The sequence below is a fragment of the Dendrobates tinctorius genome, unplaced genomic scaffold (genome assembly GCF_039654945.1).
Source record: "Dendrobates tinctorius isolate UK_male_01 unplaced genomic scaffold, ASM3965494v1 ptg000093l, whole genome shotgun sequence".
NCBI lineage: Eukaryota > Metazoa > Chordata > Amphibia > Anura > Dendrobatidae > Dendrobates > Dendrobates tinctorius.
The window spans coordinates 1,190,559-1,202,450 of NW_027361761.1; the positions used below are offsets into that span (position 1 = coordinate 1,190,559).

The 11,892-nt window shown below is 44.9% G+C and overlaps 2 protein-coding genes across 9 annotated transcripts in view; one reads left to right on the plus strand and one right to left on the minus strand.

Moving 5' to 3' along the window:
* HMBOX1 (homeobox containing 1) overlaps positions 1 to 6,588 on the plus strand; it is a 109,378-nt gene extending 102,790 nt beyond the window's left edge. For 6 of the 8 annotated variants that reach the window (XM_073586350.1, XM_073586351.1, XM_073586346.1 and 3 more), the window contains exons 9-10: positions 4,059 to 4,153; positions 4,489 to 6,588. In XM_073586350.1, the coding sequence (XP_073442451.1) occupies positions 4,059 to 4,153; positions 4,489 to 4,626 (233 nt within the window). In that variant the 3' untranslated portion in view covers positions 4,627 to 6,588. The remainder of the gene's footprint in view (positions 1 to 4,058; positions 4,154 to 4,488) is intronic. The other 2 variants (XM_073586353.1, XM_073586352.1) reach the window with 2 other exon arrangements.
* Positions 6,589 to 6,697: 109 nt separating this feature from the next.
* On the minus strand, positions 6,698 to 9,994 carry LOC141098638 (uncharacterized). Its single transcript, XM_073586608.1, has 2 exons — positions 9,799 to 9,994; positions 6,698 to 7,980 (listed from the first exon to the last, which is right to left on the minus strand). The coding sequence occupies exons 1-2, from the start codon at positions 9,992 to 9,994 to the stop codon at positions 6,698 to 6,700; spliced, it is 1,479 nt and encodes a 492-aa protein (XP_073442709.1).
* Positions 9,995 to 11,892: the final 1,898 nt, after the last annotated feature.

The following is an 11,892-nucleotide window of genomic DNA, read 5'->3' on the forward strand; positions in this document are numbered from 1 at the left end:
GTGTCGGCTCGTCGCAGATGTAGTGATCATAGGGGTAAGTAAGGCGCTGAGGTTATGGGAATCTGCAGCACACAATGGATCTTACCTGAATCTTAATCTTCGTTCTTTACTTTTCCATCTTTATACCGTAGTATTTTATTTCTCCTCTTAATATATTTTACCTTTTAGCCTTTCATCTTTTCTACTCATCTCCGTCCTCCTTCTTGGGCCTTGTGCCCCGTCTCCACCCTGCGTTTTTGGGCCTCGCCCCCTCCCCCCGTGTCCGCCCTCCTTTTTGGGCCTCGCCCCCATGTCTCCGCCCTCCTTTTTGGGCCTCGGCCCCCGTCTCCGTCCTCCATTTTGGGCCTCGGCCACTCTTGGATTTGTCCTCATTATTTTACCTTCTCCATGCTCCATTGTCCTAATTCCTGTCAGTATCTGATGACCTCCCGTCGCCTCCATCATCAGTATCTGGTGACCGCTCGTTGGCTCCATCATCAGTATTTGGTGACCACTCGTTGCCTCTATCATCATAGAATCGTAGAGTTGGAAGGGACCTCCTGGGCCATCTGGTCCAACCCCCTGCTCAAAGCAGGATTCGCTAAATCATCCCAGTCAGATGTCTGTCCAGCCTCTGTTTGAAGACTTCCATTGAAGGAGAACTCACCACTTCTCGTGGCAGCCTGTTCCACTCATTGATCACTCTAACTGTCAAAAAGTTTTTTCTAATATGTGTCTCCTCCCATTCAGTTTCATCCCATTGCTTCTAGTCTTTCCTTGTGCAAATGAGAATAAAGATGATCCTTCTACAATGTGACAGCCCTTTAGATATTTGTAGACAGCTATTAAGTCTCCTCTGTCTTCTCTTTTGCAAACTAAACATTCCCAAATCCTGCAACCTTTCCTCATAAGACAGGGTTTGCAGACCTGTCACCATTCTGTTTGCTCTTTTCTGAACTTGCTCCAGTTTGTTGATGTCTTTTTTAAAATGTGGTGCCCAAAACTGGCCACAATATTCCAGATGAGGTCTGACCAAAGAGGAGTAGAGGGAAATAATGACTTCACGTGATCTAGACTGTATGCTTCTGTTAATACATCCTAGAATTGCATTTGCCTTTTTTGCTGCTGCATCACACTGTTGACTCATATTCAGTCTGTGATCTATTAGTATACCCAAGTCTTTTTCACATGTGCTGTCACTTAGCCCTATTCCTCCCATTCTGTATATGCTTTTTTCATTTTTATTGCCCAGATGTAGTACTTTGCATTTCTCCCTGTTAAACACCATTCTGTTAGTTGCTGCCCACTTCTCCAGTTTATTTATATCTTTTTGAATCCTCTCTCTCTCTCTTCTCTAGTATTAGCTATCCCTCCTAGCTTTGTGTCATCAGCAAATTTAATCAGTTTACCCTCAATACCTTCATCTAAATCATTTATAAACATGTTGAACAATACAGGGCCCAGGACAGAGCCCTGTGTTACCCCACTTGAGACATTCTTCCAACTGGATGTGCAGCCATTTACGACCACTCTTTGGGTCCGATCACTAAGCCAGTTATGAATCCACCTAACAGTTGCCTTGTCCATTCCATACTTAGTCATTTTTTCAATAAGGATTGTATGAGATACTTTGTCAAATGCTTTGCTGAAGTCAAGATATACTATATCTACAGCATTTCCTTGATCCACCCAATCTGTGATTCCGTCATCAAAGGAAATTAAGTTAGTCTGACATGACTTATTAGTTACAAACCCATGCTGACTCTGTTTAATCACTTCATTCTTATCCAGGTACTGACATACATGTTGTTTAATAATTTGTTCAAAGATCTTTCCTGGTATAGAAGTCAGACTCACCTGCCTATAGTTGCCTGGGTCCACCTTCTTCCCCTTTTTGAAGATAGGAACAACATTTGCTCTTCTCCAGTCTTCTGGGACTTCTCCTGTTCTCCAAGAATTTTCAAAGATTATGGAGAGGGGTTCAAAAATTTCTTCTGCTATCTCCTTCAGTACTCTGGGGTGTAATTCATCTGTACCTGGAGACTTGAATTCATTTAGGTTAGCTAAGTGTTTCCTCACTAGCTTTCTGTTTATAGATATCCTGGATTCTTCTATTCCCTTAATAGGACAGTGAAGAACAGTTGATGTTAAATTTCCTTTCTGAGAGAAAACAGATGCAAAATAGGAATTTAAAAGTTCGGCCTTCTCAACATCATGTCTTACCATTTCATCATTTTCATCCTGTAAAAATCCTATAGCATCTTTGACTTTTCTTTTACTTTTGACATATCCCCAAAATCCTTTATTATTGCTTTTGACATCTCTTGCAAGCCTCAATTCATTGTCAGCTTTAGATAATCTGATCTGTGCCCTGCAGGTTCTGCAGACAGCATTTTATTCTTCTTTAGATATGCCTCCCTCTTTCCATTTTATAAACATTTTTTTTCTTCCTTTTTAGCATGTGCTTAAGTTCTGTGTTCATCCATCCTGGCTTCCTTAAATGCTTCCTATTCTTCCCTATTTTCGGAATTGTTAACAATTGTGCTTTGAAATTTCATTTTTCAAGATTTCCCATCCTTCCTGGACATTTTTGTCTTTAAGGATATCCAGCCATTGGATCCCTCCAATTCTCTTTCTGAATCCCTTAAAATCTGCCTTTCTGAAATCTAACCTTGACATCTGAGTCTTCACAGGTCTTCCTCCTCTAGTTATCCAAAATTCTAAAATAGCTTGGTCGCTACCTCCTAGGGTCCCAGCCACTTTTACCTCCAACCATTTCCTCCCTGTTTATAAGGATTAGATCCAAGGTAGCAGATCCCCTTGTTTTCTCCCCTACCTTTTGGAAGATAAAGTTGTCAGCAAGAGAGGATAAGAATTTCCTTGACCTGTTAGTTTTGCCTGAGAGAGATTCCCAACAAATGTCTGGATAGTTGAAATCTCCCATGACAACTGTCATATTTTTTGGAGAACTTGGCCATTTGATGCATAAAGAGTTCATCCATATCTTCAGCTTGCACAGGCGGCCTGTAGTAAATGCCTACAATGGTGTCCTTTCCATTGTTCTGTCCTTGTATTCTTACCCAAACAGTTTCCACAGAACTCCCAGTCTCTGAAGCTTGGATCTCTGTGCAGATATGTGTTTCTAACATACAATGCGACACCTCCTCCTAGTTTATAAAGTCTGTTTCTTGCAAATAAGTTGTAGCCTTCTAGTCTTGTATTCCAATCATGTGTATTGTCCCACCAAGTTTCAGTGATTCCAATGACATCATATTTCTTTTCCTGTGTTAGTAGTTCCAATTCTCCTTGTTTGTTGCCCATGCTTTGTGCATTAGTATAGAAACATTTTAGTTTGTGATTGGTTTCTCTTTCTCCAATATTTTTATTAGGTTCTTTTGTCTTTGTTCTTCCTTTCCACTTGTAACAGCAGAGTTCTCAATAGCAATCGATCAGTATCTGGTGACCGCTCGTTGGCTCCATCATCAGTATCTGGTGACCAACTGTCGCCTCCATCATCAGTATCTGGTGACCGCCTGTCGCCTCCATCTCTTCTCCTCGTCACTTGTACACAGGTTATGAAGCATCTCGGCAGGAGGTTGTTCCAAACATCTTGGAGCCCTGACCCCAGATCTTCTGTGTATGAAGCTTGTGCGGATCCTTCTGTCTCTTCATGTGATCCCAGACAGACACAAACCATTTATTTTTCTTACTTTGTAGCATTTTTCCACACCTGCCTATAACTTTTGCACAGCTCTTTGTTTCCTGACTTACCCTGAAGTGTAACCGGTTTACTGCTGAATGATCCATGGGCCATTGCCCTTTTTCCATCTTGCTAATCAGAGTATAAGTGTCACCAGACATTAGTGACTTCTGGTTGAGAAGCGGCGCGCGGTGCTGTGGGGCTCGCGGTGCTGTGGGGCTCGCGGTGCTGTGGGGCTCGCGGTGCTGTGCGACGCAGGCTCCACGACACACGGGTGGAGTTGTCCGCTTTTATTTTTTCTTTCCCTTACACATGTGCCTTGTGACTGATTGGTTTTACCATGGCAGATAATTTAGGGCCATATTTGCTTTTTTCGAAGAAGCAGCAATCCTGGAGAGTCACGGCATCGATGTACAAAGTCCTGGGGTTCATTCGAACAGCGATGACGTGGATGGAAATGACTATTCTGAGCAGGTGAGCCTCTGGACTGCAGTGTGACAGCGGGCAGATGTCTTGGCTCAGCTTCACCCTTGTCCACTGTTATACCACATTTTCCCGATCATATAATTTTTTACAAATTGTTAGTTTCCACTGGAAACAGTCAGCATTTCACCAAAGAATTAAAAGAATATTTATTTTTTTTTTACTTTGGAATATGGTGATGAAAAAGTGGGGAAAAAATTTGTCTTGTTTTGAAGGCGCAAAATGCGTTGGGCCTTCAAGGAGCAAAGAGACTTTACAGATCACGTGTGCCACTTGCGTGTGTTGAACTTTAATTTGACGTCTTCCCTTTCTCTCTACATACTTAGGACGACAGCACCAGTCATAGCGATCACCAGGACCCCATCTCTCTAGCCGTGGAAATGGCTGCTGTCAATCACACCATCCTGGCGCTGCGCCGGCAAGGTACTGGAGAGATCAAGACAGAAGCTCTGGATGACGACTGACACCTCATACACTGCGGGGGAAGGGTTAATCCGAAAAACAAAATAACCTAAAAGAAAAAAAAAACCTACTAATAACAATAATGTACTTTAGATTTTAGACGTAGCACCTTAGCAATCTTTCCTGGGTCCTTAATATGTGTTCCTATTATCAGTATAACTGCAGTCTCTCTTGTACGTCGAGTTAGCTGGTAGGGTCTCGTCCTGTGAAGATGGCATGGTGCCCATAATGCCCATACCTGTCATGTCTGCTTTCTCAGTATTAATTCCAGCCATAACCTTCCCGGGCCAAGAACACTACACAGTTCTGGCATTCCAGTTTCCAAGTGCTTCCAGCCCCCTTCCTTCCTTTCCTTCTTAACTTTCCTTCTTTCCTTTCCTTCTTTCCTTTCCTTCTTTCCTTTCCTTCTTTCCTTTCCTTCTTTCCTTTCCTTCTTTCCTTTCCTTCTTTCCTTTACTTCTTTCCTTTACTTCTTTCCTTTCCTCCTTTCCTTCTTTCCTTTCCTTCTTTCCTTTCCTTCTTTCCTTTCCTTCTTTCCTTTCCTTCTTTCCTTTCCTTCTTTCCTTTCCTTCTTTCCTTTCCTTCTTTCCTTTCCTTCTTTCCTTTCCTTCTTTCCTTTCCTTCTTTCCTTTCCTTTCTTCATTCCTTTCCTTCTTTCCTTTCCTTTCTTCATTCCTTTCCTTCTTTCCTTTCCTTTCTTCATTCCTTTCCTTCTTTCCTTTCCTTTCTTCATTCCTTTCCTTCTTTCCTTTCCTTTCTTCATTCCTTTCCTTCTTTCCTTTCCTTTCTTCATTCCTTTCCTTCTTTCCTTTCCTTTCTTCATTCCTTTCCTTCTTTCCTTTCCTTTCTTCATTCCTTTCCTTCTTTCCTTTCCTTCTTTCCTTCCTTTCCTCCTTTCCTTCCTTCCTTTCCTTCCTTCCATCTGTCTTTCCTTCTTCTCGTACGTCCACCACTTCGATCTAAGCACTTTTTTTTATGTAAATGTTTTTTTTTTTTTCCTTTTTGTGAAACACTTTCTCCAAAGCAGGAAGCCTTTAAGGAAGTAGTGACCGTCCAGTCACGTGCCAGTAAGGGGCTGCAAAGCCGAGATATTTATTAGTATGATTCTTATTTTTATAGATTTTTTTTTTTTTTTTTTTTATTATTATTTTTTTCAGCAACCAGTTTTGCTTTCCAAAAAGGCAAAAAAAAAAAAAAAAACCAACAAAAAACACTAAAAACTGTGCAGAAGCCGGAGACACTAAAAAAAAAGGCAATTGGAAATGTCTCCGTCCATGCGTTGTGAATGGGAAATACTCAGTCCCATGTAAAACAAAAAAAAAAAAATTATATATGTCTGGTTTCTTTTAGATATATTTCACTCCTTTGTCAGCGGGGGGCTTGCATCACAGCGACGTGATCTGCTCTGTGTCCAGACTGTTTGTGAAGCAGCTCTGTCTGCCCCTCTCCCAGTGGGAACGATCAGCACTAATAACCATTAGCAGGGTTGCAGCCTGTCGCCCCATATTCATATCGCCCCCCCACACTAAATAAGCTCGGCCCCTGGCGCACTCCAGTGGTCCGCTGTGACCCCTAATAATTCAATTATAGGGGATTGGCCACTATAATCAGACTTTTTTGTGTTTTTTGGGTCATTTGTGATAAGTGGATAATTGGGTTTTTTTTTTGTTTTGTTTTCCAATTTGCCTTTAAATGGGTTGTACAGGATCAGAAAGAATGTGCCGAGAATAGCGCCACTACTGCCTATGGGTCATAGCTGGTACTGCAGCTCTGCCGCATAGAAGTGAATGAGGCTGATTGATGAACCAAATTAGTAATTTAAGAGGCGAACCTGCTCCCTGGCGTCACATGACATGGTTTGTTTTTTTTTATACTAATGAATGCACATTTACTTTACTTTTGTATGTTTTCCGTCATGAATTCCCTTCCACTCTATTAGGGTGGGGAAAGTGTCACTGAGGATTCCTGACCTTTTGGGTTGTATTTTTGGTTCTTTACTCCACTGCCCCAAAATTACAACCCGAGGATTGTTATACCTCATCCACTCACCAAAGTTCCCTGATCCTGTGGTCATTAGTCGTTCATGGATGTGTCCAGGCGAGGCTGTGAGAGGTCGGGACGCTGTCCAGGCACAGGTGAGGCTGTGAGAGGCGGGACGCTGCCCCGGGCGCAGGCGAGGCTGTGAGAGGCGGGAAGCTGGCGCGGGCAAGGCTGTGAGAGACGGGACGCTGGCCCAGACGCGGGCAAGGCTGTGAGAAGCGGGACGCTGCCCTGGACGCGGGTGAGGCTGTGAGAGGCGGGGCGCTGGCGAGGCTGTGAGAGGCGGGGCGCTGGCGAGGCTGTGAGAGGCGGGGCGCTGGCGAGGCTGTGAGAGGCGGGGCGCTGGCGAGGCTGTGAGAGGCGGGGCGCTGGCGAGGCTGTGAGAGGCGGGGCGCTGGCGAGGCTGTGAGAGGCGGGGCGCTGGCGAGGCTGTGAGAGGCGGGGCGCTGGCGAGGCTGTGAGAGGCGGGGCGCTGGCGAGGCTGTGAGAGGCGGGGCGCTGGCGAGGCTGTGAGAGGCGGGGCGCTGGCGAGGCTGTGAGAGGCGGGGCGCTGGCGAGGCTGTGAGAGGCGGGGCGCTGGCGAGGCTGTGAGAGGCGGGGCGCTGGCGAGGCGCTGGCGAGGCTGTGAGAGGCGGGGCGCTGGCGAGGCTGTGAGAGGCGGGGCGCTGGCGAGGCTGTGAGAGGCGGGGCGCTGGCGAGGCTGTGAGGGGCGGGGCGCTGGCGAGGCTGTGAGGGGCGGGGTGCTGGCGCGGGCGAGGCTGTGAGGCGGGGCGAGGCTGTGAGGGGCGGGACGCTGGCGCGGGCGAGGCTGTGAGGGGCGGGACGCTGGCGCGGGCGAGGCTGTGAGGGGGGGGACGCTGCCCCTGGGGCGGGCGAGTTTGTGGGAGGCGGGACGCTGCCCCGGGGGCGGGCGAGGCTGTGGGAGGCGGGACGCTGCCCCGGGGGCGGGCGAGGCTGTGGGAGGCGGGACGCTGCCCCGGGGGCGGGCGAGGCTGTGGGAGGCGGGACGCTGCCCTTGCGAGGCTGTGGGAGGCAGGATACAATCCTGGGAGCGGGCGAGGCTGTGAGTGTGGGACGCTGCCCCGGGCGCAGGCGAGGCTTCGAGGGGTGGGACGCTTCTCCGGGCGCAGGCGAGGCTGTGAGAGGCAGGACGCTGGCCCGGGCGCAGGCGAGGCTGTGGGAGGCGGGATGCAATCCTGGGCGCAGGCAAGGCTGTGAGGGGCGGGATGCTATCCTGGGCGCAGGCGAGACTGTGTGAGAAGTGGGACGCTGACGCGGGTGCAGTCGAGGCTGTGAGGGGCGGGACGCTGTCCAGGCTTGTGACCTCCAAAAATGTAAGGGGTGTTCCAAAAACCTGATGGATTATAAACACTAAATCTGCCCCCTAGTGGCAATAGCTTACAATTATCATCATGCACTGCTGGCATGTACTCCAGACCGGTCACTTTCCCTTCTACTCCTCCATCTCTGGTAGTAAATAGCTGACGGCAAGCGGCGAATTATCCCCATCTGGAATATGGCACTGTAGAACCCCGAAGTCCTGCCCTGTGCTCCTCCAACTGTCCATAGGGGGCAGTATTATAGTAGCTGTACTCCAGTTTATGGGAGGCAATGTTATACAAGGGGTTTATAGATTTGTGTTTTTTTGTTTTTTTTTGTGAATGGCTGAATGTATTGTATTAGGCGGGCAGTGATTCATGGGATGAGAAAAAGAAAAGTATGCAAATTAGCGCTCTAATAGGAGGGAGGAGGAGGAGAGTAGTCTCAGTAGCACCATCTGTTGGATTTATTTTTCATATACAACAGCCAATCTCAGTCACCGAAATAGGTCAAATCTGAGAAGTGTGGGAGTGAAACGTGCAATTATCAACTCCGCCACACATCACACCGGCTTCATACTCATCGATCAGCAATCTTTTAATTTCCCTACATTTATTTATATAGATATATATATTTTTTTAACTTTTATTCTTGTCAAATGTGATTGGAATGTCCGATTTCTGCTCCTAATCTTCCACTTGTCACATTAGTCATTTACGAATCTTTTGTTTTTTTTGTTATATTTTTTATTTCATGTTAGCGTTAATTGAACAATAATCTGGAGAACATCCTCCTGTCGTCTCCGCGACCATCCGATGAAACGTGTCCTGTGTGCTGTACATACGGCTGCGCCACCCCTCCCCCCCCCCACGTGGCTCGGCCAGATCTATTTTCAATAGCAGATATTTAATTTTTCTATATTTATTTGTATATATATATGAATGTGTTTTCTCTAGTTGTGTTGTATTAGGTGCCTTATTATATTGAAATTGGGGACGTCGAGTTGGAGCAAATTACAGGTTTTATCTCTAATTTATCATTTAATGTGTTTTTTTTAATCCATTTTTACCTATTTGGGAAAATCTGATTTACATACCTCCCCCTTTTTGGTTTTTTTTGGTTTTTTTTGTGCCAAATTCTAATTTAGAAGATCTTTTTCTTTGTATCATTGATGTGAACTAGTTTTATTTTATTTACTACTTTTATTTAAAAAAAAAAACGGCGCCACATCTGTCCACAGGTTGTGTCTGGTATTTCAGCTCCGTCCCATTTTGTCCATTGGAGCTGAGCTTGGCTGCTGTTTTTGATAAGGTGGGGGGGGATAAGCCCAATATTTTTTTTTTTTTTTTTAAGCTGTATATGCCAAGTTTTTCATCTGACCCTATATATTTTGCAGTACTGAATTGACCCTCATAAATCCCCACCACCACCCAAGGGAATTTGTTATCAGGGAGCCCCATTATATTGACGCTGCTGTAGAAAGGCATAAGTGCTAAAATAATGAGTAGAGGCAAATAAACCGACCCAGAGGACCGCCCCCGAGGAGCGGAGACCTTGAGTGATTATCTTTTTTTATATACCCCCCCCCACACATTTTATCTAAATTGATAAAATATTAAAATTCCCCTATCCCAAAAAGTCACTTTGGACTTAATTGTTTCCCGGTAGGATTTATTGTCGGCGGCTCTGATTGTGATGAGAAGAGGACGTTACTTATTGGGGACATCGATGATTCATTTCCCAGTGATTTAATCCCCTATTAACCACCGTTCAGGCCGGTCTGAGTTATGGCCGACTGCGAGGGTTTTCTGTACCTCGGAGCTGTAGATTACCGGTCTGTTCCTTCGGCTTTGTGTTTTTTCCGTGCTTGTGTTTGGTATATTCTGCGGTCGGTTGATTAATGGGCAAATGTGCAAAATTTGAGACCTGATATTTGAAAGACAGATGTGCAGTTTGTATCAGGCCAAATTCTTCAACTGGGTTTTGAAGGGATTTTCCAACCAAAACCATTACGCGCCTATCCACTGACTGTGTATGGGTTTCTTCTTACCCTCCATCATGTAGCTGGTAGAGGAGACTGGAGTCCAGTGCAATTAGGAAGGGGGTGTCAGGCAAGGTCGTTTCCAATAGTATCAAGGATGAAGAGGCGATAGAACTTGGAAAACGTTGAGTTGGGTGTTGGTATGATACATCTATAGGTGGAGGACACCTCCAAGATTTACGGGACATTTCATAAAATTTCTGTTGTGCGGAGTCTCTCGTCGTGTTTGTCAAGGCCTCATGGAGTTGGGTACTGATTGATTCATAGAATCATAGAATCATAGAATCGTAGAGTTGGAAGGGACCTCCTGGGCCATCTGGTCCAACCCCCTGCTCAAAGCAGGATTCTCTAAATCATCCCAGTCAGATGTCTGTCCAGCCTCTGTTTGAAGACTTCCATTGAAGGAGAACTCACCACTTCTCGTGGCAGCCTGTTCCACTCATTGATCACTCTAACTGTCAAAAAGTTTTTTCTAATATCTAATCTGTGTCTCTTCCCATTCAGTTTCATCCCATTGCTTCTAGTCTTTCCTTGTGCAAATGAGAATAAAGTTGATCCTTCTACAATGTGACAGCCCTTTAGATATTTGTAGACAGCTATTAAGTCTCCTCTCAGTCTTCTCTTTTGCAAACTAAACATTCCCAATCCTGCAACCTTTCCTCATAAGACAGGGTTTGCAGACCGGTCACCATTCTGGTCGCTCTTTTCTGAACTTGCTCCAGTTTGTTGATGTCTTTTTTAAAATGTGGTGCCCAAAACTGGACACAATATTCCAGATGAGGTCTGACCAAAGAGGAGTAGAGGGAAATAATGACTTCACGTGATCTAGACTGTATGCTTCTGTTAATACATCCTAGAATTGCATTTGCCTTTTTTGCTGCTGCATCACACTGTTGACTCATATTCAGTCTGTGATCTATTAGTATACCCAAGTCTTTTTCACATGTGCTGTCACTTAGCCCTATTCCTCCCATTCTATATATGCTTTTTTCATTTTTATTGCCCAGATGTAGTACTTTGCATTTCTCCCTGTTAAAAACCATTCTGTTAGTTGCTGCCCACTTCTCCAGTTTATTTAAATCTTTTTGAATCCTCTCTCTCTCTTCTCTAGTATTAGCTATCCCTCCTAGCTTTGTGTCATCAGCAAATTTAATCAGTTTACCCTCAATTCCTTCATCTAAATCGTTGATAAAGATGTTGAACAATACAGGGCCCAGGACAGAGCCCTGTGGTACCCCACTTGAGACATTCTTCCAACTGGATGTGCAGCCATTTACGACCACTCTTTGGGTCCGATCACTAAGCCAGTTATGAATCCACCTAACAGTTGCCTTGTCCATTCCATACTTAGTCATTTTTTCAATAAGGATTGTATGAGAGACTTTGTCAAATGCTTTGCTGAAGTCAAGATATACTATATCTACAGCATTTCCTTGATCCACCCAATCAGTGATACCGTCATAGAAGGAAATTAAGTTAGTCTGACATGACTTATTAGTTAGAAACCCATGCTGACTCTGTTTAATCACTTCATTCTTATCCAGGTATTGACATACATGTTGTTTAATAATTTGTTCAAAGATCTTTCCTGGTATAGAAGTCAGACTCACCGGCCTATAGTTGCCTGGGTCCACCTTCTTCCCCTTTTTGAAGATAGGAACAACATTTGCTCTTCTCCAGTCTTCTGGCACTTCTCCTGTTCTCCAAGAATTTTCAAAGATTATGGAGAGGGGTTCAAAAATTTCTTCTGCTATCTCCTTCAGTACTCTGGGGTGTAATTCATCTGGACCTGGAGACTTGAATTCATTTAGGTTAGCTAAGTGTTTCCTCACTATCTTTCTGTTTATAGATATCCTGGATTCTTCTA

What these genes read in the sequence shown, in the direction of transcription:
- LOC141098638 (XM_073586608.1), bottom strand. Translation starts at nt 9,994, where the DNA reads ATGGTTTTGGTTGGAAAATCCCTTCAAAACCCAGTTGAAGAATTTGGC. An exon ending in CGGTAATCTACAGCTCCGAG is followed by an intron (nt 7,981 to 9,798) that starts GTACAGAAAACC and finishes GGAGGTCACAAG; the next exon opens with CCTGGACAGCGTCCCGCCCC.